This window comes from Moschus berezovskii, chromosome 5 (genome assembly GCF_049115385.1).
Source record: "Moschus berezovskii isolate FMDL1 chromosome 5, NW_MosBer_1.0, whole genome shotgun sequence".
Lineage (NCBI taxonomy): Eukaryota > Metazoa > Chordata > Mammalia > Artiodactyla > Moschidae > Moschus > Moschus berezovskii.
The window spans coordinates 125,481,234-125,505,073 of NC_142464.1; the positions used below are offsets into that span (position 1 = coordinate 125,481,234).

General features: G+C 56.7%; 1 protein-coding gene across 2 annotated transcripts in view; it reads left to right on the forward strand.

Moving 5' to 3' along the window:
• The window catches only part of ZFYVE28 (zinc finger FYVE-type containing 28), a 100,086-nt gene that overhangs the window by 29,242 nt on the left and 47,004 nt on the right, over positions 1-23,840 (forward strand). For both annotated transcript variants that reach the window (XR_016037485.1, XM_055434842.2), the window contains exon 2: positions 20,433-20,573. Coding sequence is in view for 1 of the 2 variants with exons in the window: in XM_055434842.2 (XP_055290817.1) it covers positions 20,433-20,573 (141 nt within the window). In the remaining variant the exon portion in view is untranslated. The remainder of the gene's footprint in view (positions 1-20,432; positions 20,574-23,840) is intronic.

The following is a 23,840-nucleotide window of genomic DNA, read 5'->3' on the forward strand; positions in this document are numbered from 1 at the left end:
GGTGATTCTCAGCCCCCGTCAGTGTTTCACGGCACAGAGGTGACCCTCCCCTTCCCTGCCCTCCTCCGCTGACTCAGCTTTGAGGATGGGACCCACACCACCTGACCACTGAAGCCAGTCTACGTGGCAATGAGCGGCGTCCCCGCGTAACCGTGAATGGGCCAGAAACGCCCAGCTGTGTCCGTCCGGTTAGAAATGCGTTTCTCCGTATATACGGAGTCTAGAAAGATGGTGCTGATGAGTCTGTTTGCAGGGCAGCAGTGGAGTCGCACACAGGGAATGGACTTGCGGACACGGCAGGGGAAGCAGAGGTTGGACCAGCTTTGACACATACATTTCCGGGTGTGCGGTGGACAGCCAGTGGGAGTTTGCTTTATGACACACGGAGCTCAGCCTGGCGCTCTGTGCTGACCTAGGGGGGTGGGATGGGGTGGGGTGGGAGGGTCAGGAGGAGGGGACACGTGTGTGCCTGTGGCTGAGTCGTGTTGTGTATGGCAGACTGTTGTTCAGTCTCGAAGTCATGTCTGACTCCCTGCGATTCCATGGGGCGCAGCACCCCAGACTTCCCTGTCCTTCACCATCTCCTGGCACTTCCTCAAACTCATGTCCGTCAAGTCGGTGATGCCATCCAGCCATCTCATCCTCTGTCGTCCCCTTCTCCACCTGCCCTCAATCTTTCCCAACATCAGGGTCTTTTCCAATGAGTTAGTTCTTCGCATCAGGTGGCCAAAGGATTAAAGCTTCAGCTTCAGCATCAGTTGTTCTAACACAAATTTGTAATGCAATTATCCTCCAATTAAAAATTTAAAGAAAGAAATGTGTTTCTTGTAGAACTTTACTGTGAAACGCTCGCGCACCAGGCTTTGTTCCTCGTTGCTGTTGCTTTGCTCACTCGTGTGCTGAAACTTAGTGCAGCAGTGATTTAATCTGGAAGAAGCTTTTAACACTCAGCACCTTGCAGCCAGAGGGAATTCTGTAAGAAGTTTTCAATCCAGCTCATGTCACACAAGTGATATCAAATATGAACTATTGACGGGCGATCAATAAAGGACTGTGAAGCACAGAAATGCGTCCCCACAGGACACATCCCATGAGGCAGGCGTGGGGGGTGGAAACATGAGTTTTGGAGGCAGAGGGGCCGTGTCCTGTGCAGTGGCCTGTCCACCTTCTGACCGGAGCAGTGGGGTCAGGGGCTGCGTGGAGGCTCGTTTTATCGCTAAATGTTGACAGCTACACTGCCGGCCACTGCACCCCGTTCTCTCCTAAACCGTAGCTTCGGACTGTAGCCGTAGACTGTTTTCCTGAGTCTCTCAAGAGGAGAACTGTCCGAGTTTGAGGCACTGGGATGGGGGCACCTGCCCCCGGCAGCCCCTGGTCTGGCAGGACCGGGGCTCTGAGATCGTCTTGTTTCGGTAGTGAGGAAACTGGGGTCCCTTATGGCTGTTCTTTGACTTTCCAGGGTCCTCCCTCTCCCTGGAGGTACGCACCCCAACCCTGCACAGCTGCTTGCTCTCTGCACAAATGTGGACATTTTCATGGGTGATCGATATGTCTGCAGCAGGAATGTGCTTCTCCAGGTCCAGCCACCCTAAGATGCCCTCTGTCCATGTGACCAGCCCTCATCCAGCCCCTTGTCCTCCTTGTGGGACGGCCCAGTAGCGCCCCCGACATGATCCAGAGCTTGCCAAGCCAGCTGTGCAGGCAGGGCCCGTGGGCTCTGGGGTGGCTGTCCTCCCCATGGACCACTTCCCAGTGGCTCACCAGGACATCCTGGAGCCCACAGGTCACCAGCGCAGACCTGCCCCTGGAGGGCGAGCCCTCCGCTTGAAGCCCCTTGCCCGGCTCCTGGCTCCCTGCCTCCTGGGGTCCAGGGTGTGGTGGGCAGGGGTAGATGGACCCCGTTGTCCGACTTGGTTCCATGTGTCGAGTAATCCGGATCCATGGCGCTCCTGGGGAATTAGAGACCGCAGCTCTAAAGGCAGCTAGCTGTCCACCTGGTCCTGGGAGGCAGGATGGAGGAAGTGCTGGGGTAGGGGTGATGAGGGCCGCGGGAGCTCTTTGCCATGTGCCAGGCCCTGCGGACAGCCCAGCCTCCTCAGACCTCGTGGTCACCGGGCAGAGGCCCGTGTTGGAGTCAGTCCGGGGGGAGCGCAGAGGAGCGCAGGTGGAGGTCCTGAGGATGTGCAGAGGCCGGGGGTGGGCCCTCCTGGGCCCTTCGTAGGGTGGACGTGGAGAAATGGAGGCTCAGCTGAACGGAGAGGCTCCAGGAGGGTCTCAGAGGAGTCGGGGGAGGAGAGGCGAGGAGGAAGCAGAACTGGAAGAAGCCATAGCTGAGAGTTTCCCAGAACGGGAGCCAGACCACTGCGCTCAGACCTCGGTCCTGGACTGTGAGTTCCAGGTGGGATGAGTCACACAGACCCGCTGGGGGGTGTGGGGAAGGGCGGGACAGAGGTGGGGAGGATGCAGCTGACGGCGGGGGCTGGGTCGCAAAGAGTTGGACACGACTGAGCTTACCTGCAGAGGCAGGGAGGGCTGGGCAGACCCCCCAGTGGCCCCACGGCGGCCACAGCGCAGCTTTCGCGCAGGGTGGGTTTCATCTTCTGTGGACCCCTCCCCCCCTTGTGAAAGAATTATCATCATCAGATACGTGTCAGCGAGAAGAGAAGAGCTCAGAGGGAACCAGAGGGGAAGCAGCCACAAGGATGGGAACTGGCAAAGTGTCATCAGGCGTTGGTTGAGAACGTGTGTGTGTGTGTGTCTGTGTGTATCTAAAATGAGGAGAAAGCTCTAGAAATACAGTGTAGGCCCTGGGTGTGAACACATATGTCATTGGAGAATTTCTAGTAGCCACATTAAAAAAATAATAAGAAACAGATGGAGTTAGCTTTAATCATATACTATATTTAATGAAATAGATTTAAAATATGCTTTCAGCATCTATTCAGCATGCAGGATACAGAACCAATCTTTGCTGCTTTTCGGGTTCAGACATCTCAGTTCCAACATCCCCATTTCAGGCTCTCGCCCCCTGATCTTTGCAGCAGGTCTGGCTCCTTCTGTGTAGCTGCACTCGGGTCATCCTTGCGGCTTTTTTCAGAGTGAAGGGGCTGAACTGCGAACATGACGGGCCCCTGCTGCTGCTGCTGCTTCTGAGTCGCTTCAGTCGTGTCCGACTCTGTGTGACCCCATAGACGGCAGCCCAGCAGGCTCCCCCGTCCCTGGGGTTCTCCAGGCAAGAACACTGGAGTGGGTTGCCATTTCCTTCTCCACTGCATGAAAGTGAAAACTGAAAGGGAAGTCGCTCAGTCGTCTCCGATTCTTCGTGACCCCATGGACTGCAGCCCACCAGGCTCCTCCGTCCCTGGGATTTTCCAGGCAAGAGCACTGGAGTGGGGTGCCAATGCCTTCTTGTAGGTTGAAAACATTGCCTTTGTTGTTGCGTAAGGTGCTCAATCCTAAAGGAAATCAACGCTGACTGTGTATTGGAAGAACGGATGCTGAAGCTAAAGCTTGCATACTTTGGCCACCAGATGTAAAGAGTCAACTCCTTGGAAAAGATCTGATGCTGGGAAAGATTGAAGGCGGGAGGAGAAGGGGATGACAGAGGATGAGATGGTTGGATGGCATCACCGACTTAACGGATGTGAGTTTGATCAAGCTCCGTGAGATGGGAGAGGACAGGGAGGCCTGGTGCGCCGCAGTCCACGGGGTCGCAGAGTCAGACACGACTGAGCGGCTGAACAACAGCAGCAGAAGCTGCTCTGGATGAGCTGTGGGCAGGGCGGCCTGCCACAGCCTTGTTAGAGTTGCTGCCATTTTCTTGGGTGAATCGAATACATCAGTGTTTTTGAGGGGCTCTCTGAGGGACGTGAATTTCTGCATTTACCACTGTGTGGGCTTGAGAAGTTCTGCTTGGGGTCTGGGGTGATTAAGAGTTATGTTCAGTCTGGGAGATATTTGTTTCCCTCTTTATATTTTTCAGAACATCTGTACATTTTACAATCAAAAATAATATTTAAAATTGTTTTGTGTTTAATACACTCTGTCAAGGGCTTCCCTGGTGGCCAAGTGGTGAAGAATCCGCTTGCATTTGCAATGCAGGAGACCTAGGTTTGATCCCTGGGTCAGGAAGATCCCCTGGAGAAGGAAATGGCAACCCACTCCAGTGTTCTTGCCTGGAGAATCCCATGGGCAGAGGAGCCTGGTGGGCTGCAGTCCGTGGGGTCACGGAGTCAGACATGACTGAAGCGACTGAGCACACATGCACTCTGTCAAGGCGTGTCATTCCTTAGGAGGTTGGAGCCTGAGTCGCTGGAATTTTCTAGTTCACCTCTCGGTAATTGGAGATGCTGCCTGTCATGGATATCCAGGGCCTCCAGTCTCTGTTGGGGGCTTGTCTGGGGGAGGTACTGACCAGAGGAGCCCCGAGGGTTGGCCCCGAGTGAGGATCTTCCGTTGCCCTGGTGTGGCTCTGCCCCACCTCTGCTGCAGGGGCCCGGGCTGCCGGGGGTGCTCTGAAAGGCCTGGGGGCCTTGGGTGCTGGGTAGGTGCTGGGCCCAGGCAGCCAGGCTGGCCAGCCTCCGGGGGGAAGCTCCAGGAGGGTGGGTTTTGGGGTGTGCAACCTCCTTGACCCAGATGGACATGGGCTCCGCTGCCCAGCGCATACCCCTCCTGCAGTCACCAGAGCCAGTGCAGCCCCGAGTGTCTGCTCCTGCCTTTCTTGGGAGGAAGGAGGGGGTGGCGTGCTATGCCAGCCAGAGGCCATGTCGGCCTTCTTGGAATCTATTTCTCAGACTCAGTCACCAGGCCAGGCCAGCCTGCCCACGCCTGCCTCCCGGGGCACCCGTCCACTCCTCCTTCCCACATCTTGCCCTCAGGGACCCAGGGAGGCCTGGGGCCTTCAGGCACAGCCCTGTGGTCTGGGCCGTGAGGGCAGAGGCCTGGAGACTCAGCCTCGCAGGGCGTGCAAGGTGGCGTGTGCAAGGTGGCGTGTACTAGGCGGCGTGTGCCGGACAGCCAGGCGAGGGGAGCGGCTCAGGGCTGCACATGGGGCTGGGGGCAGTGGTGCCGGCTGAGTGATGGCAGGAGGGTGGCTGAGGGTGGCCAGGGGTGCTCGGGGGGCAGCACGCGGAAGACACAGCCCCTCGGGCTGTCTTGGGCAGCAGCGCCGGGAGGGTGGGAGAGGAGGTCCCAGGCCCCAGGCCTTCCTCTCTCCGCGCTTCCTCTTTTGAACTGAAGTCTGCTTGGTACCTGGTGTTATATAAGTTGCAGGTGTGCGGCGCAGGGATTCGCGAGCTTTAAAGGTTGCGCTCCATTTATAGTCATCGCAGACATTGCTGTGCTCTGTCTGCACAGTGTACCCGCGTGGCCTGTTTATGCGTGATCGTTTGCACCTCAACCCCTGCCCCTGTGACCCCCTCCCCTGTGGTCCCCTCCCCTGTGGTCCCCTCCCTGTGATCCCTCCTGTGGTCCCCGCCCCTGTGGTCCCCTCCCCTGTGATCCCTCCTGTGGTCCCCCCCGTGATCCCCGCCCCTGTGGTCCCCTCCCCTGTGATCCCTCCTGTGGTCCCCCCCGTGATCCCCGCCCCTGTGGTCCCCTCCCCTGTGGTTCCGCACCCCTTCGCCCTCCCCGCTGGTAACTGCTGGACTGTGCTCTGTCTGTGAGCCTGCTCCTTGTTTTGTCGTGTTACCTACTTTGTTTTGTTTTAGATTCCATGTGTCAGTGATACTTGTCATACGTAGTATTGCACACATCAGTGGTAAGTATTTTGTCTTTGTCTGACTTAGTCCACTGAGCATAATACCCTCCAGGCCCATCTGTGTTGTCGCAAATGGCAAGACTCCATCTTTTTTGTGGCTGAGTGATATTCCAGGGTGTATCCAGAACGCATCTTCTTTACCCGCTCATCTGTCGACAGACACTTAAGTTACCGCCATGTTGGCTGTTGTAAAGGCTGCTGCAGTGAGCGCTGGGGCACATGTATTTTTCTGACTGGTGTTTTCATGTCTGTGGACGCATGCCCAGGAGTGGAATTCTGGATCCTGTGGCAGTCCTGCTTTTGGGTCTTTGAGGACCTTCGAAGGGTGGAAGGAGCACGGGTGTGATGAGTGGCTTGGCCGTCAACCATAGGGTCCTGTCCCCTCCCTGAGGGTCTCGGGTTCCCGCTGACTCTGCCCCTGAGCATTCGCGCTGACCCCCAGCCCCCTACTGAGATGGTGCACTGTGCCCCCTGTCTGATCGGGCACCCACTGATCCGATTCTGTCATTAGGAATGTTGTTCAGTTGCTCAGTTGTGTCTGACTCTTCGTGACTCTGTGGACTGCAGCCTGCCAGGCTTGTATTTTCCAGAATTGTGTATAAATGGGATTGTATATACTCCAGTCTGTTTGGGGCTGGCTTCAAGTCAGCCTCGATACCGTAAGACTCATCCCTGCGGTGGAGTGTGTCAGTCACTCACGGGCGTGTTCGCCGTGTGGATGGACCGCCGCTTGTCTGTCTCACGCAGTGGACGTGTGGGCTGCTTCCACCTCTTGCTGTTACAGATGAAGCCGTAACGTAATGCACAAGTCTTTGTGTGGACAGGAGCTTTCACATCTCTTGGGACAGCTGGGCATAGAATTGCTGGTTCGTCTGGTCAGCGAATATCAGCTCTTTGAGCACCTGCCACTCTGTCTTCCAAAGGTTGGGCCTCTTTGTGCCCCCACCAGCCACATGAGACTCTAGTCGCTCTGCAGCACCGCCAGCACTTGGATGATGACTTTCTGAACTTCAGCCCTCCCGGCAGGCGTGAGGTGTAAGTCACTGTGGCCTGAATTTGTTACACGTCTTGAGTGTCTTTTCGGGTAGGTCTTTAGTTAAGTGTCCAAACCTTTTGCTCATTTTAAAATCCAGTTGTCTTCAGACTGAAGTGTGAGAGTTCTTTCTATGTTTCTTCCGAAATACATGTATTTGACAAATATTGTCTCCAAGTCTGTGGCTTGACTTCTCATTTCCTTAACAGGGTCTTTTGAAGAGTAAACTTTAGAATGTTGGGGAAAGCCAGGGTGTTTGTTCATTTGTCTGTTTTATCGTTCACGCTCTCTGTGAACCATTTAAGAAAGCATGGCCAAGGCCACGGTCGCGGATTTCCTCTTTGGGGCCGATGGTTCTGCGTGTGATGAGTCAGGTAAGGACCGTGGCTCTGCGCATGGCTGTCCAGTTGCTCCAGCACTACTTGTTGACAAGATGCTTCTTTCTCCATCGCGTTTCTTTGATCAAAAATCAATCGGCCATGTCTGTGTGGGTGTATTTCTGGACTCTCCATTCTGGGGCATCCCCAGGCATTGTAGCAGCCCAGACCATCCCTCTCTCTACTGACACACCCGCGTGGGTGGGCCCTGACTGAGCGCCGAACACAGGACCCCCAAGTGCAGCATTTACAGGGAGGATGTAACCAGGTCAGGGAAAGAAGAGAGGCTGCCTTGTGACACTGAGTCTGTGTCCCAGGGGAGGCGCACTGCAGGCATCCAAGGACGAAGGGCCACCTCCCCGTCCTGCTCTGGATGGCCCCGTACCCCCCTGACTTTGCCAGCTTCTCACCTGAGCCCTCAGGTGGATGTGGGCTCACGTCTTGTCCCAGAGGCTCTGCCCGGCCTGTCTTTCAGATGGCCTAGCACTTAGGATCTGCCCTGCCAGGGCTGGGAGAGTCTGGTCCCCTTGGGGGAGGCGGGGTGGGCACACAGGAGGGCCCAGAGCAGGAGCCCAGAGCTGCTCAGCTTTTGCCACTGTTGGGGGTTCATGTGAAGAGCTTTAATTGTCCACTGTTGCTGAAGGGAGTCTACTGTGTGTGTGTGTATGTGTGTGTGTGGAGGGCAGTGTTTATGTATATATGTGTGTATGTGTGCGGGTGTGTGTATGTGTGTGTCTTTGTGTGGGTGTGTATGTGTGTGTGGGGCAGTATGTGTATGTGTGTGTGTTTATATGTGTGGGGGCAGTGTCTGTGTCTGTGTGTGTCTCTGTGTGGTGGGGGAGTGTGTGTGTATGTGTGTGGGTGTGTATATGGAGGGCAGTGTGTATATGTGTGTGTGTGCGCACGTGTGGATGTATGCATATGTGTGTGTTTGTGGGGCAGTGTGTGTGTGTGTGTATGTGTGGGTGGCAGTGTGTGTCTGTGTATATATGGGGGGAAGTGTGTGTGTGTGTCTGTGTGGATGTGTATGTGTGTGTGGGGGCAGTGTGTGTCTGTGTGTGTGTGTGTATGTGGGGGCAGTGTGTGTTTATGTATGTGTGTGTCTGTATGTGGGTGTGTATGTGGGGGGAGCAGTGTGTGTAGATGTATATATGTGTGAGTCTGTGTGTGTCTGTGTGGGTGTGTGTGTGGTTTTACCCTGACTTGAGAAGCTGCATCTGAACTATTTCTCCACCAACCCCATCCTTGTTTTTTGGGTTTTTCTGAGCAGAGTCCCAGTTGCTTCTCTTCTGCCATATGTCAGAACATCCTGTAAAAATGCATAAAAGCCAAACAGAGGCCCTTGCTGGACTCCACTGCAGATAATTTTTACCCTCTGGTGAAACAGCGTGTTGGTGAGAACAGGTGTTCTGTCAGGATGGCTATTTTTAAAGCATGGGGAGGGCTTGTTGTCTGTGATCTGTGCCTCTAGTGATGAGCAACCTGTGACTCAAATGCTTCTAAGTTTTATTTGCATTATTTGCTAAACCGAGCAGCAACCACAATACAGAAGGAGACTGCCCGGGGAGCCGGGTGTGGGCACCGCGAGTCCTCAAGTGGCCCGGAGGCCCGAGCCGCCCTCCCTCTGCCCGTCCCCCCCAGCACCCTAGATCAAACCTCCCCTCCTCCAGCTCCAAGTCGCCCCCCTGCTTCCCTGTAAGAAGTGGGATCCAAAACCTCAGGTCTGACCAAGAAGAGCCAGACTCAGAATCTGTGTTGCAAAGGCTTTCCTGTGTCCTCAGCAAGACCCCTGTGCCCGCTTCGGTGGAAGCGCCTGGAGCTCTCTGTGCTGCCCAGAAAGGTCGGAGGGACAGACTCTGGTCCTGCAGGGGCACAGGCCATCAGAGGGAGGCCCTCAGAGCCGCAGGCCGGGAGGGAGCAGGGACAGCCGCCAAGGGACACCTCGCCACCCCCAGCAGACAGTGGGATCGCAGGCGAGCGCTCAGCAGACCCTCCTGCCTCCCTCTGGCTTAGCCGCAGCCCTGAGCCCAGGCTGCCCCTGTCCTGCGGGTGCGTCCCCTGCAGAGACGGAAGGCTTGTGGAAAGGGTCCAGGACTTGGGGCGGTCGATGTCTGTTCTCAGAGGCACAGTGTGTGCGGGGGACATGTGAGGAAACGCAGCGCCCCCAGGCGTGACCCAGGGCACGTGACCCTGGACACCCCGCCTGCAGCCCGGCCGGCTCTGCGGAGCCCAGGACGCCTCGGTGCATCCAGCAGGGCCTGGGCGAGCGGCGCTCGGGGAGCTCTGCGGGCAGAGAAGCGGGGCTCACGGCCCTCCCTGCCTGTGCCGCGGTGTGTCTGGTTGGTCAGGGAGGGCGTGGGGACGCTGCTTTCCCGTCCCATGGCTGCTGTGCCCAGGAAGCAGGTGGCTGGGAATAGCGGGAGTGTAGCCTCGCGTGGTTCGGGAGGCCCCTGCTCTGGAAGTGAGGTGTCGGGAGGGCTGGCCCCTCCTGCGGGCTGTGGGAGGGGGTCTGGTCCTTGTCCCCCCGGTTCTGGGGTGCCGGGCGCCCCAGGGCCTGCAGATGCCTCACTGCCGTCTCCGCCTCTCTCCCCGCGGCCTCTCTCTGTGTGTGGCCCCTCCCCTTGTGAGGACACTTGTCCCAACAGGTGGGGCCGTTCGGTCATCCCTGATGGCCTCACTTCAAGGCCCCGTCCTTCCTTCCATCTGCTAAGGCCCCTTTTCTCAAAGCGTTAGTCACTCAGCTGTGTCTGTCTCTTTGCGACCCCATGGACAATAGCCCAGGCTCCTCTGTCCGTGGAATTCTCCAGGCAAGAGTACCGGAGTGGGCAGCCACTCCCTTCTCCAGGACATCTTCCTGACCCAGGGATCTAACTTGAGTTTCCTGCATCGCAGGCCGATTCTTTATTGTTGGTCTCCTCAGTCGTCGTCAACTCTTTGTGACCCCGTGAACTGCAGCCATGCCCTCCCCTGGCTCCTCTGTCCATGGAATTCTCCAGGCCAGAGTACTGAAGTGGGTAGCCATTTCCTCCTCCAGGGCATCTTCCCAATCCAGGGATCGAACCCACGTCTCCTGCATTGCAGGCGGATTCTTTACCATCTAAACCACCAGGAAGCCCCTCTGTAGAAGCGAGTTGGGTCGTAATCCTGATGGAACTGCCACACTGCACATCCACACCCGCCCACAGCTTTGGTGGGGTCCGCAGAGCAGACCCTTGTTCTCCCCATGGAAGGCTCCGTGTAGACCGTGCGTTTGTTTATGTGACTGTGAGAGGGCAGATGTGGTCAGTCTCGAGGGCGCCTCGGCACCTCCATTCGTGTGCGGGCAGATGATGGGAGCAAAGAAGACTCACAGACAGACGGCGGCAGCCTGAGGGTGCTCCACGGCCTCGGTCACCAGGGAGACGCAGTCCAAGTGAGACAGCACTTCACACCCCCCGGGACAGCTGGAATCAGGAAGCCAGACAGCAGCACGGGCTGGGGAGGATGTGGAGAAGTCGGACCTCCCGCACTGCTGCTCCGTGATCAGTTTTATTGACATGATGGACATGCAGCTCTGTTTCACAAGGTGTGATTGACATGTGTCACTTTTAGGGATACAGCACGAGGATGTGACTCCCAAACGCCATGAAACGGTTATCAGTCACTTCAGTGAATATCCATTTAGCTCTCAGGAACTAAAGAGTCTCTTGATGAAAGTGAAAGAGGATAGTGAAAAAGCTGGCCAAAACCTAAGATCATGGCATCCGGTCCCATCACTTCACGGCAAATCGATGGGGAAAAGTGGAAACAGTGGCAGACTTTATTTTCTTGTGTGCCAAGATCACTGCAGATGGTGACTGCAGCCACAAAATGAAAAGATGCTTGCTCCTTGGAAGAAAAGCTGTGACCAACCTAGACAGCATATTAAAAAGCAGAGACATCACTTTGATGACAAAGGTCCCTAAGCTGTGGTGTTTCCAGTGGTCGCGTACGGATGTGAGAGTTCGACCATAAAGAAGATTGGTGCCGAATAACTGATGCTTTCCAGCTGTGGTGCCGGAGAAGACTTTCGAGAGCCCCTTGGACTGCAAGGAAATCAACCCAGTCCATCCTAAAGGAAATCAACCCTGACTATTCATTGGAAGGACTGATGCTGAAGCTGAAGCTCCAATACTTTGGCCACCTGATGCAAAGAGTCAAGTCACTGGAAAAGCCCCTGATGCTGGGAAAGATTGAGGGCAGGAGGAGATAGGAACGACAGAGGGTGAGATGGATGGATGGCATCACCGACTCGATGGACATGAGTTTGAGCGAGCTCCTGGAGATGGTGAAGGACAGGGAGGCCTGGCGTGCCACGGTCCACGGGGTTGCAGAGTTGGACACGACTGAGCTGAGCAAGTGTTTATTTATCATGTTGTGCGTCACACCCTTAGTGCTTCTTTTTCTTATGATGAGAAGCTTCATCCCGTCCCCCTCTGCCACCCCTATCGCTGATAACACGTCTTATCTCGTTTCCTACGGGTATCGTTTTAAAGCATATACACTGGAAGCCTTTTTTTTAAAAATACATTTATTTGGCTGTGCTGGGTTTTTCGTGGCGGCGTGTGAACTCTTTGCTGTGGCAGGTGAGTTCTAGTTCCCTGACCGGGGATCACACCTGAGCCCCCAGCATTGGCGGCACAGAGCTCCAGCCCCCGGATCACTAGGGAGGTCCCCCTCTGTCTGTCTCTGAAGTACAGTTGAGCTACGACAGCATTTCGCTTCCCGTTGCACAGCGTGGTGATCTGACATTTCAAAAGGGTCACCAGGATGAGTCTAGCTGCGTGGGGCGGGGCGAGGCAGGTAGACATGGGCGGGTGTGTCCCCGGATAAAGATATGACCCAGTTACTGTTCCCCACGCTGCGCAGTTCACACCTGTGGCTGGTTAGTCTGCGGAAGCTTGTCCCTCCGAGTTGCCCTGGCCTTTTCTCTCCTCACCCCTCTTCCCTCTGGAAACCACCTGCTTTCTCTTTCTAAAACTCGGTTTCTGTTTTGTTATGTTTGCTCACCTGTTTTGTTTTTTAGATTCCACATTTAAATGAGATCATGCAGTATTTGTCTCTTCTCCATCTGACTTAATCTCACGAGGCGTCATCCACTTTGTCACGACGGCAAGACTCCATTCTTCTGACAGCCGAGCGCGCTTCCGTTGTGCGTACCTGCAGCATCTCCGCCACTCATCTGTGGACGGGCACTTAGGTTGGCTCCGTATCTCGGCTGTTGTAAATGGTGCTGTGATGAACAAGGAGGTGCAGATATCTCTTTAGATTAGTGTTTCCATGTTCTTCAGATGAATTCCCAGAGGTGGGATCCCTGCATCAGGCGGCAGCTTCATTCTCAGTTGAGGAACCTCCATACCATTCTCTATTGTGTCTGCACCGATTTACATTTCCATGAAAACACACGAGGTTTCCCTTTTCTCCACACCCTCGCCAACGCTTGTCACATGTGTTCTTTCTGATGATGGCCACTCTGACAGGTGTGACCTTACGATTTGCATTCCCCTCGTAGTTCGTGATGCTGAGCATCTTTTCATGTGCTGTTGGCCGCCTGCATCTCCTTTTTGGAAAAGTGTCTGTTCAGATCCTCTGTCCATTTTCTGCTGCTTTGTGATGTTGAGTTGCACGAGTCCTGGGTATATTTTGGATTCTCTCTCCTTACCAGATTATCGCTTGGAAATATCTTCCCTCATTCAGTAACTGGCCTTTTCATTTTGTCGGTAGTTTTCTTCATTGTACAGGTGCATTTTAGTTTGATGCTGTCTCATCTGTTTATATTCAATTTTCTTTCCCTTGCCTGAGGAGACAAAGCAAAATATATACAGATACACATATAGATATATATCTAAGACCGATGTCAAAGAGCATCCTGCCAGTGTTTTCTTTTAGAAGCCTCACGGGTTCAGGTCTGACATTTAAGCCTTTAGTCCACTTGGATTCTGTCTCTGTAGGTGGTATGACAGCGCAGTGCGGTTCTTTTGCATGCAGCTATCAAGTTCTCCCAACACCATTTACTGAAGAGGCTGTCTTGCCTCCCTTATCATAGATTAATTGCCCGTGTAAGTATGGGTTCATTTCTGGGTTCTCTAGTGTGTTCCGTTGATCTGTGTGCCTGTTTTTGTGCCAGGACAGTGCTGTTTTGATTAGTATAACTTTGCAGTATAGTTTAAAATTAGGATGCATGACACCTCTAATTCTTTCTCTTCTTTCTGAAGATGGTTTTGCTATTCAGAGTCTTTGTGTTTCTATACAAATTTTAGAATCATTTGTTGTAGTTCTGTGAAAAATACGGTTGATACTTTGATAGGGATCGTATTGAATCTGCAGATTGCCTTGGGTAGCGTGGGCATTTCTACAACATTAATTCTTTCAGCCTATGAGCATGGCACACCTTTCCATCTGTTTGTGTCATCTTCAGTTCCTTTCATTACTGTCTTACAGATTTCCCCGTACAGGGCTTTTACCTCCTTGGCTAAATTTGTGCCTAGGTATTTTCTTTTTGATGCACTTGTAAATGGAATTGTTTTCTTAGTTTCTTTCTGGTAGTTTCTTGTTAGTGTGTGGCAATGCAATAGGCTTCTGTGTGTTAACTTTACATGGAAACTTTGCACTTACATCTTTGCTAAATGGTGCAGCCAGTTTGGAAAATAATCAGTTTTTCAAAAAGTTTAACATAGTCACTGTATGACTAGCACTGTATGGAATTCCACTTTGGTTTATTCCCAAAAGAGCTGAAAAGATATCCACATAAAAACCTGTCTGTAGCAGCATAATTCATAATGGCCAAGGTAGAAACAACCCAGACGTCCATCAACTGACGGATGGATTAACAAAATGTGGTCCCTCCACATGGTGGAGCACTATTCAGCCTTAAAAAGAAATGCAGTGCTGGCGCACGCTGCTGCATAGAGCTGCCTCGCACACACGCAAAGTGAGAGAAGCCAGACCTGGACGGTCACAGCTTGCATGGTCTGCTTTAGTTAAACGCCCAGAACAGGCACCTGCATAGACGTGCTGGGTTAAGAGGGATGCTAGGAATGGGAGTGAGGCTTCTTTGGGGGCGATGAAAAGACTCTGACTTTAGTTCCTGGGGATGGTGGATGCTCTGTGAATATACTCAGCCTGGCACTGCATGCTTTAATCAGGTGGATGTTATGGGAGGTGAGTCGTGTCTCAATAAAAGTGTTTCTAGAAGCCCAGACCATGCTCTCTGCAGAAGGGGTGGCAGGGCTCGTCCCCCGACCCTGCTGGAGCTACCTCTCCACAGACCCATCCGGAGCAGCTTCACCCAAGCGGCCCGGGTGAGACGCGGTCAGAGGGTCTGTGCCGGGACACAGCAGCCACCCTGGGGTTCCCAAGTCCTGTGTCCTTCAGGGGGTGGTCCAGAGCAGTGCGCTTCCCCTCCTGGTTCACCAGGGGCTCCCTCAGTGCTGGCTTCCGCTGAGGTCCTGTCTCTGAGGTGCTCCCATGGGGACCTCTCCGGGGATTCCATGTTCCTCCCCAACCAGCATGTTCCTGGGACCCAGGCAGGAAGGGCCTCTCCCAGTCCACTTCATCCCAACCCGGTGGGGGGACATGCCCAGGATGGGGGGACGTGCACGGGGAGGGCCCGGCCTGGGCTGGCAAAGCAGAGATCAGGGTAACCACCTGCAGTAATCCACATCACCCAGAACCCGGGATCCCTATTCCGGACTTCTGATTGCTGCTGCTGCTCTGATTAAACAAATAGGTTCAATTCACATGCATTGTAATTAAGTCATCTCAAGTCCTTTTTGAAGGAGAGAAATAATTCGTAATAAGCAGTTTAAATTCCCATCTCCCATAAGTGGATTTCCATCTGTCCTAGAAGCTGAGAAGACCGCAGCCTCTCCGTGGCTGTTTCCTGGGTTGCTGTCAACCAGGTAGGGCTTTTCTGGGTAACAGGGCACGGCCCTGTGTCACCCCGAAGGCCCAAGACTTCTGGGACAGTGTCCCCTGGCTGTCAGAAGAGAGGGAACAGAATTGATTGGCATGCTAATAAGTTCACTAGGTAATAAGTCTTAAAAATAAAATGCTTTTTAAAGAAACTGAAACCTATTGAAATTCAAAGCTCTCCTGCACTTTGAAAGCCCAGCTGTCAGACAGCATTTGTTCCCATTGGTGCCGCTGTAACACCCCCCCCTGCCCCCCAAGGGCGGTCGCCACCCTGGGCTCCTTTCCTCTGCGGTTGCGGAAGAGCTTCTTTATGGCCCACTGCAGTGGCTGTGGTTAAATTTCCTGCAATCAGTGCTCTCGGCATGCCGTCTGTATGTACACAACACTCGATTGGGAGTTTATCTGAGAACGCGTTCTCCTCCTGAAAACCCTTCTCGAGACGCTCAGCCATCTCCAGGCCTTGTGTCTGCACGTGCCGCGGTCAAGGCCCGGGTGGGTGCCCGGGGTGTCGCAGGGCCCCGAGCCCAGCTGTCCCCTGGAAGGAGGGTGTCCAGCCCGACGGGGCCACCTCACCCTCGCGGGACCAGACCAGCCTCCTCCAGGGCAGGGTCCTGCTTCTCTGGAGCCGGTCCTCCCGTGGTGGGGGTCAGCAACGTTATCCAGGGGCCCTCGCTGTGCCGCACAGGCAGGGACCCTCCGTGGGGGTTCTCCCTAGGCAGGCTGCCCTCCAGAGTGACCCACGGCGGGGCCACTGCCCCTGCGCGCTGGCTGTGGCTTTCGGCCTGGGGGAACACTGCCTGGAGAGACAGCAGGGGCAGGGAAGCAACCCTCTGGGTGCCTAAACTGGTTCCGGAATCGAAAGCTTTCAGGGCACGCATTCGGCAGACTGTCTAGGAGGCCGCAGGGCCGTCGGCGGTCAGCTCTGCAAAGGAGGTTCTCTTGTTGTTCAGTCGTGTGGTTGTGTCCCACGCTGGGACCCTGGGGACTGCAGCAGGCCGGGCTGTAGTGGCGGTGACTTTACCCCGGGTACCCAGCTCCCGAGAGCTGGGGCTGGAGGGGCAGCCTCGAGGCCCTGGTGGAGGAGCCTGGATGGGAAGGCAGGCAGCTGGGTGCGGGTGGGTGCGGGGTACCCAGCAAAGGCAAGGCTGCCACCTGGGAACTACAGCAGTGTGTGCCCATCTGGGACTCCCGATCTGCTGACGGGTGATGGGTGATGCGACCAGGTCAGCGCTGGGGCCCTGATGCGCTGGTGTGGGCCAGGCCAGGCTTGAGCAGAGGGGTCATGGCTGCCCAGCACCCCAGGCCCCGGGGACGGAAGGATGTGGCAGAGACCCACAGGAGGGCCTGGCTCGGTGTTTGTTTGGAGGCAGTGGAGGGTTTCCGATCCTGGTGGCCCGTGGTCAGTGGGTTTCCCTGACAGTCTCGTGTGGCCTGGGCAGCTTCCCCTGTGCCCAGGGCCCGAGGGCCAGCGGGCTGTGGGAGGCCCGGCTCGGGGAGCAGCCAGACTCAGTGTGCACGACCCGAGGCTCTTTACTGGTTTCTCGGCTATGCTCTTGTGTTTGGGCTTGGCAGAGCAGGGTCTGAGGCTTTGCTAGGGAGCTTGTCCAGGAGAGGCCCAGGCCTGGGCTGGCCCCACCAGCCCTCACCCTGAGCTTCCTGCCGCCTGTCCAGCTGCAGCCCACCTGGGGAGCCACTGAGGTCTGGCTCTCCTCTGCCCAGCGTGAGGGTGGTGGGGGTCCCATGGGGTGTGGTCTTGGGAACAAGGGTTCGGAGCCCAGCTCCTGTCCTGGGGCAGCTGCTGGGGGGCGGGGGGGGTGTGGGGGCTGGCTGCTCTCCATCGCCGGGCTTGTGCTGGGGACAGGAGGGGGCTGATCCTTTCCGACCTGGCCACGCTGCTGTCCTGCCATCTGTCCTGCCCACCTGTCCTGCCATCTGCCTCCTCCTCCTCTCCCTTCCTGGAGCTTGGCTGAGACCACGCTGCCGCGCTGCGGTGACCAGGCGTCTCTCTAAGGTTTTCCCGCTGCCGCGTTTGCTTCCTACTTGGGAAGCAAGAGTCATGGATCTGGTCCTGGTCCCTCTTTCCCACGCGGACCCCCGAGTGTCCCTAGAGTGAGACCTGGGCTGACCGCCGGCTCTGCCGGGTCCACCGATGTGACCTTGGCCATTAGTTCTCTTCATCTGGGTCAGTAGGCACGGAGGGGTCTGGTGGTGCCTACTGGGACACAACCGGTGCTCTGCCCGGGGCTGGGGGCACTCATGGATCCTGCCACGCTCTGCCCCAGCCCAGCTGGCCAGCCTCATGAAGCTTGGGTCCCGCCAGCACCGTCACACGCCTGGCTCAGACGGGCGCTTGAGGGCGGGGCCTCAGCTCACACACACCCAGGCATCCAGGTCCGCATCCCACATCCCCAGCCTGCATCACAGAGCAGCTGTTTGAATGATGGTTAGTTCCATCGGCTTCACAGAATCGGTTCTGAATTGTCAGCTGTGGCGCTTCGGACGTGCTCAGTCACCACTGTGTTTCTGTGTTCCCTCTTGCCTTCCTGGAGGCTGCTTGCTGCTGCTGCTGCTGCTAAGTCGCTTCAGTCGTGTCCGACTCTGTGCGACCCCATAGCCAGAAGCCCACCAGGCTCCCCCGTCCCTGGGATTCTCCAGGCAAGGACACTGGAGGCTGCTTATTCACTGCTCATCTAACTGTCTAAGTGCTATCTTCGTGAATTTTATTTTTGTCCTGTAACAGTGAAAGCTGTCACTGCTGTGAATTTATTTTGAGAAAATATTGACATCGTGTGCCAAAAAGATATCCTTACTGGGCTCTGTTTTATTCTCTCATGGTTTTTATTTCAGGGTAGGGTGAGTATTTCTTTCTGTTCGTATCAATTCTCTTTGCCGTGGACACTTTACTCAGGGACATTTGAAAGTCTCATTTAAAATGTAATGTTAAACGTTGTTGAATGAGGCTGGCTGATCCAAGTCGGGGACAGCAGAACGTCTGTCCTCTGCTGCTCTCTGTCTCCCTGAGGTCCGCAGTCCCGCATCCAAGCTGGCCTGAGGGTGACCCTGCTGGACCAATTTAGGTCTGAGTGATGAGCCAGGTTAGAGATTGCTGTGCTCACTTTGTCCTCTGCACACTTAGAAATGGAAATGTGGCACCAAAATTTTCTTTTGGATCCTGTTGATCAGCACAAATTGAATCGTTGAAGTTGTGTTCATTCATTTCCTAGACGCCTGCCTGGAAGTTTTGTCTTCACAGCATCTGGGTCTCCTGGTGTGGATCTGACACCATCGGCAAGATTCTCCTGCCGCACCTCGGCAACCCGAGCCACCCCGGGAACTCGTTCCATCTTTTCAGTTCTGGCTGTGTGTCGTGGCCTGCGGGATCTCAGTTCCCCGAGCAGGGATCAAACCCGTGCCCCTGCGCTGGAAGCACAGAGTCCTAACCACTGGGCTGCCAGGGACGTCCACAGAGGGGAATTTTGATTCTTTGCTTGAAATCATCCCTTCTGAGGGGGCCGGAAAGCTATCTCGGAATATAGCTAAAATTTTAAAATCACACAGGCCTTCTGTGTTTCAACACGATAAGGATAATTGCTGGCTTTAGAACCTCTCTTCTGAGGCTCTAAGTTCTTCAGCGTGGCGTGTTGTGCACGCCTCTCTGTTTTTGCTGACGGTCAGCACACTTGTAGCTCTGGTCTTAAGGTCTTCACTGTACTGGAAGCAACGCACAGTGAGCCCAGAGGGCTCGTCTCGGTGCTCCCACTCCCAGGCGACAGGTTCCGCTCCACCCAGGCCGTGTCCCCAGAGAGAGGGGAGGCTGGGTTTGGAGGATGTTTGTTGCTCATGGTCCTGGAGGTGTGTGGCCCACCCAAGTCTCGGGGCTGCTGGCTGGTGTCCCCGGTACCATGTTGCCATTTTCTTCCCTGCCTTTCCCTGGGCGGGCGGCCCTCTCCAGCTCCCTTCTGCCTTTTCCCTTATGTGGGTGTCTGCCACACCCTGAAGGTGCCAGGTTAAACCCTGGCTGGTGTCAGAGGGCAAGGGTGTCTCTCCCTGCCCCCAGCTTCTGAAACCAGGAGGAGGCCCCTGGGTAGGAAGCGGGTCCATTTGGGCCGTAATGGAGGGATGTGGGCCCGGGGGGCTTGAGACCAGGGTGGTGGGAAGCGTGTGTGAGGGCACCATCCGGGCAGCTGCCCGCCTTCCAGCCCCTCTCCTTTCCCCTCCCCTTCTGGTCAGCACAACAGGGAGGGGGCAGAAACGCACTGCCAGCCGCTGACCCCACCCCGGCTCCCCTCTTGTCACAGAGAGGCCACTGGTGGGCGTCCTGGGGGAGTCAGCTGAGCCCGTGGAGGGGACCAAGGAGTCACAGACTCCAGGGGCCCGCAGGGTGGGGTCTGGCCTGCCCTGGTCAGGGTGTGTTCCCCGTTCTGCATTCTCAGTAGTGGGGGCTCAGGTGCCTTTGCTGGGTAGGGGGTGTGGGGGGGAATCCCCGATCTCCTGTGAAAAGTCCCTGGGGGCGGGGGACTCTCCCTGGTCCTGATAACCAAGACCCCTGCTCGGAGGAAGATCCACCTGGGAACGGGCCACACTGGGGGAGGGGCGAAACTCAGGCTCTATCAGCCAAGCAGTGAACTGAGAAATCACAAAACCAAGTTACCTTATGTTCTATAGTCACGGGTGGGCTGAGTCCAGGCGGCAGGAGGAGGGAGCAGGGGCTGACCTGCTGTCCAGCCTGCGCTCCCGTCTCTCTGCGATCACGGAGGGCCCTCGTGTAAAGACACGCTCGAGGGCGCCGTCCCCCTTCCCGTGGGCGTGTCCTCACCCTGCACTCAGATCGAGGGGACATGCCCTTGGCCCCCGGGCTGAAGGGAGACCGCGTGGAAGCCTGCAGTGGCCGGGAAGGTGTGGACAGGACACACGGTGGCCGCCGGGCTGGAGCCGGGGGTGGGCAGGGGACCAGGTGGCCCGCAGGCCGGATGGAGGCACATCGAGGCCCAGGGTTGGAAGGGCCCCCTGGGGAGCTGAGCCTCTTGAGAGGAGGGTGTCCCACCCCAAAGCCCCGCTCCTCCTGGTGTTGTGGAAGCTGGGCTGCGGGCTGGGGGGCTGGCGGGGCTGGGCAGCCGAGCCGGCCCTCCCTTCAGCCGCTGCCTTTATGGTCTCAGCTTAGTCTCCGGAGTAAAGCTCCTTCCTAAGGGTGAGTCCACCGTCCTTGGCCCCCAGCACTCCCCAGCCCCTCGTCTGTGGTCACCCCCGCACACGCACACAGGGACGGGACGCAGGGGCCCGTTGGGGTGAGGGGCCGCACCCGGGGTGCCCGCTCACTCCGCTCTCCCCACAGCGGTCGGACCCGCAGCTGCTGGCCCAGTTCTACCATGCAGACGAGGAGCTGAGCCAGGTGGCCGCCGAGCTGGACAGCCTGGACGGGCGGAAGGACCCCCAGCGCTGCACGCTGCTCGTCAGCCAGTTCCGCTCCTGCCAGGTGAGGGCGGGGACGGCGGAGGGGGGCAGAGCTGGGGAGAAGGGGCGGGCTCACGGCCCCCTCCAGGGGAGTGTGGGGGACGGAGGGCCAGCGGAGAAGGGGGCGGGCCTGCGGGGGGTGCCCCAGAGCTGGCGGGTGGCCACCCCGCTGCAGGGTCCAGACTGACGGAAGGTCCAGGCCGCCCTGCTGGGAATTCCTGAGGCTCAGCAAGCACGGCTCCACCAGCCCGACAACTTCTGTTGAGCGACAGCCGGGTCATTCCAGAGCCTGCTCAGCTCGCCAGTCCGCACCTCTCTGCTCGGGGAGGTGGCGGCTTGGGTGTGCGTCCCAGGTCACAGGCGAGTAGGGTCCCGCCAAGGGTGTCAAGCATTACGGTTCTTACGGGAGGAGCACACCCTCCTCTGTCATCTCTCAGGAGGGGCCAGGGCCTGGGGGGCCACGAGGGTCTCCTACCTGGCTAGTCCCTGGACAGCCTGCTTCCCCAGCGGCGGATGGCCTCGGTCCCTGCAGCTCGCTGAGCCCTGCTGGGGAGGAGGCCGCTCTCTGCCCGTCCCCACCTGGCCCTGCCCTCCTGGGGTGGGGGGAACTTGCTCCCTGGGACTCTTTGATCCCAAGCCCCCCCGGGCCTGCTCACTGCATGTTACACAGACGGACCGGGTGGGTGAAACTCAGCTGGCGCCTCGCAGAGCCTCGGCAGGGAAAGCAGAGAGGGAGGTCCACCCTGGGACTGGATGCAGGTGAAGCAGCTTTAAAAATGTGGAAGAAAGTCATAAAAATCAGCTAAAGCACCTCACACTCACACGGCAACACCAGAACCTTCCACGTCTCGTGCTCCCTGAGGACCTCCGTGTCGGGGTCCCCAAGGCCACCCCGGGTTCCAGCAGGAGGACGCTCAGGACTCGGCACATCCGTCCTCTCGGCTCCGATCCATCACAGCGAGAAGCTGCGAAGCAGAACCAGCGATGGGAGAAGGTCCAGTGGGGGAGGAGTTGGGGTCCAGGGGAGACGGGCCCCAGCTTCCAGAAACCCGTCCCAAGGACACACACAGACCCACAGAGACACGTGTCCCCAGGGAAGCTTGTCACAGACTCAGAGCCGGGGTTCTTACTGGGGGCCAGCCCTGCGGGCCCCTCTGCTGGGCAGACACCAAACTCCAACCCCGGGCAGAATGTTGTGAGCACAGACAGAGCAGGGAGGCACAGGGAGCCCCCATCCGTGGGGGTGCTGGGGGCCCTCCCAACATGCCAGCTCCTGGATGCAAGCCCCAAACGTGGACCTCTCGGAGGACAGCAGTCAGGCCCGTTGGGAGGACCCCTCTCTGCATAACTGCACGGCTGCAAGTGTGGCTGAGACCCCTGGGGCCCTGGCTGGGTACTCAGCTGCCTGCTCAGGAAACAGACTTAGAAGAACCACCAAAGTGAGCCTCCCTGTGCAAGCCGCACCGTCACAGAGGCTCGGCACAGTCACATGTAACTGGCCTGTTACCGCAGCGCCTCCAGTTGTCAGAGGCTCCTGCGGCCGCGAATTCCTATGAAGCTCGGCTGGTCACAGTGGGAAGTGATTTCCATCTCTAACGTCTCTCCTGCAACACGCATTTTGCCCTTTCTGGTTTTCATTGAGGTCTCACGTTCTGTTTGTTACAGTTCCGCTGGTTCATTCCCTCCTTCGTTCTGCGGTGCCTACTCGCAGAGGTGCCTCTCTGCAGAAGGTGGATGATGGCACGGGGGGCAGGCAGGCTCGGGGGCAATGGGGTGGGAGTCTCGTGGGCCACTGCAGTCAGGGAGGGGTTTGGACAGAGGCTGCGTGCCAGGAGGGTGCCGTGAGCGACCACGACACACGAGTGATAAAATGTGCTGGCCTGGTGGAGGGGCTGGCTGCAGCACGCCCTGCCAGGCCCCTGCGTGGCCTTTGATTTTAGAGCCCTGTCACCCTGGAGGGATCACCCAGCTTCAGATTTAGCTGGTCCCCAGTCCAGGTGGCTTGGTGGTGAGGAATCCATCTGCCAAAGCAGGAGATGTGGTTCGATCCCTGGGTCGGGAAGATCCCCTGCAGGAGGGAATGGCAGCCCACTGCAGTCTTGCCAGGAGAATCCTATGGACAGAACAGCCTGGAGGGCTGCAGTCCAGGGGGTCGCAGAGTCGGACACGACTGAGCAGGCATGCGCTTGCTCTTCCCCACTGGCTTCTTCCCCTGCCCCAGCATCTGTGCATCAGTTCCCGGAGCATGTAGACCCCCCCCAACCAAGTGCCCGGAGGTCACGCCTTTCTCAGCCGTGGGCAGGGGTTTGGCCCCTTGCCTGGGGCACCTCAGGCTTCCCAGGTGCCATCACACCAGGTGCCGTCCACTCAGCGAGCGCGTCTATGTGGAGCCTGCAGGACAGCACCAGTCCAGCCTGGTTCTGCTTCGGGGGGGCCTGGGGGTCACATTTTCCTAATTCTTACAAGCCTGGTCATTTTTTTATTGGATGCCTGGCATTGGGAATTCTACCTTGCTGGTAGCTGAATGTTTTTGTTTTCCTGTTAAGCTTTTGGGGCTTTATTTTATAATACAGTTTGGTTGCTTGGCAATGGTTTGATCCTTTTGGGTCTTGTTTTTTTTTTTTTTTAAGATGTCACGCAGGTTCAGAGCTGTTTAGTCTGGGGCTAAGAAGAGTTGCTACCGAGTACACCTGGGTATTGCTCAATGCCCTGTGATCTGTGAGCATGTCCATGCTGTGGGCCCTGTGCCCAGCCGGACACTCAGGGGCCTCCCCGCGACTGTCTCCCCGGGCAGCTCGCTCATCTCCGCCTCTCTGTCCTCTGGATTCTGGTAGCCTTGGCTTCCCCAGACTCTCGGTTCTGTCTCTTCAACCAGGGCGTTTGCTGGGTTCCACCTGGTCCCCTCTGTCTGTGCCGGGACCCGAGAATTCCCTCCAGGCAGCGAGCTGGGCAGTCACAGCTCCCGCCTCATCTGTTGCTCTTCTCTCGGGGATCACGCGTTGCCTGATGTCCAGTGTCTAGAGAATCCTTGTCTTGTTTCCATCATTATCGTTTGAGGAGGTAGTTTTCATTCCTATTACTCTATCTTGGCTGGAATCGGATGTCCCAGTAAATATCCTGTGAGGGACACTCTTCTAGCTCTGGGGACCATCAGTGTCCCTGGGTCCCTCGGCGGATTTCCTGGGATGTCCTCAGGCAGCTCCGGTCCTGGGCTGGGCAGTGGGGAGCATCTGCACTAAAAGGCCACACGACTTTGGGCAAGGGCTCGGCTCCCTGGCCCTTAGTGCCC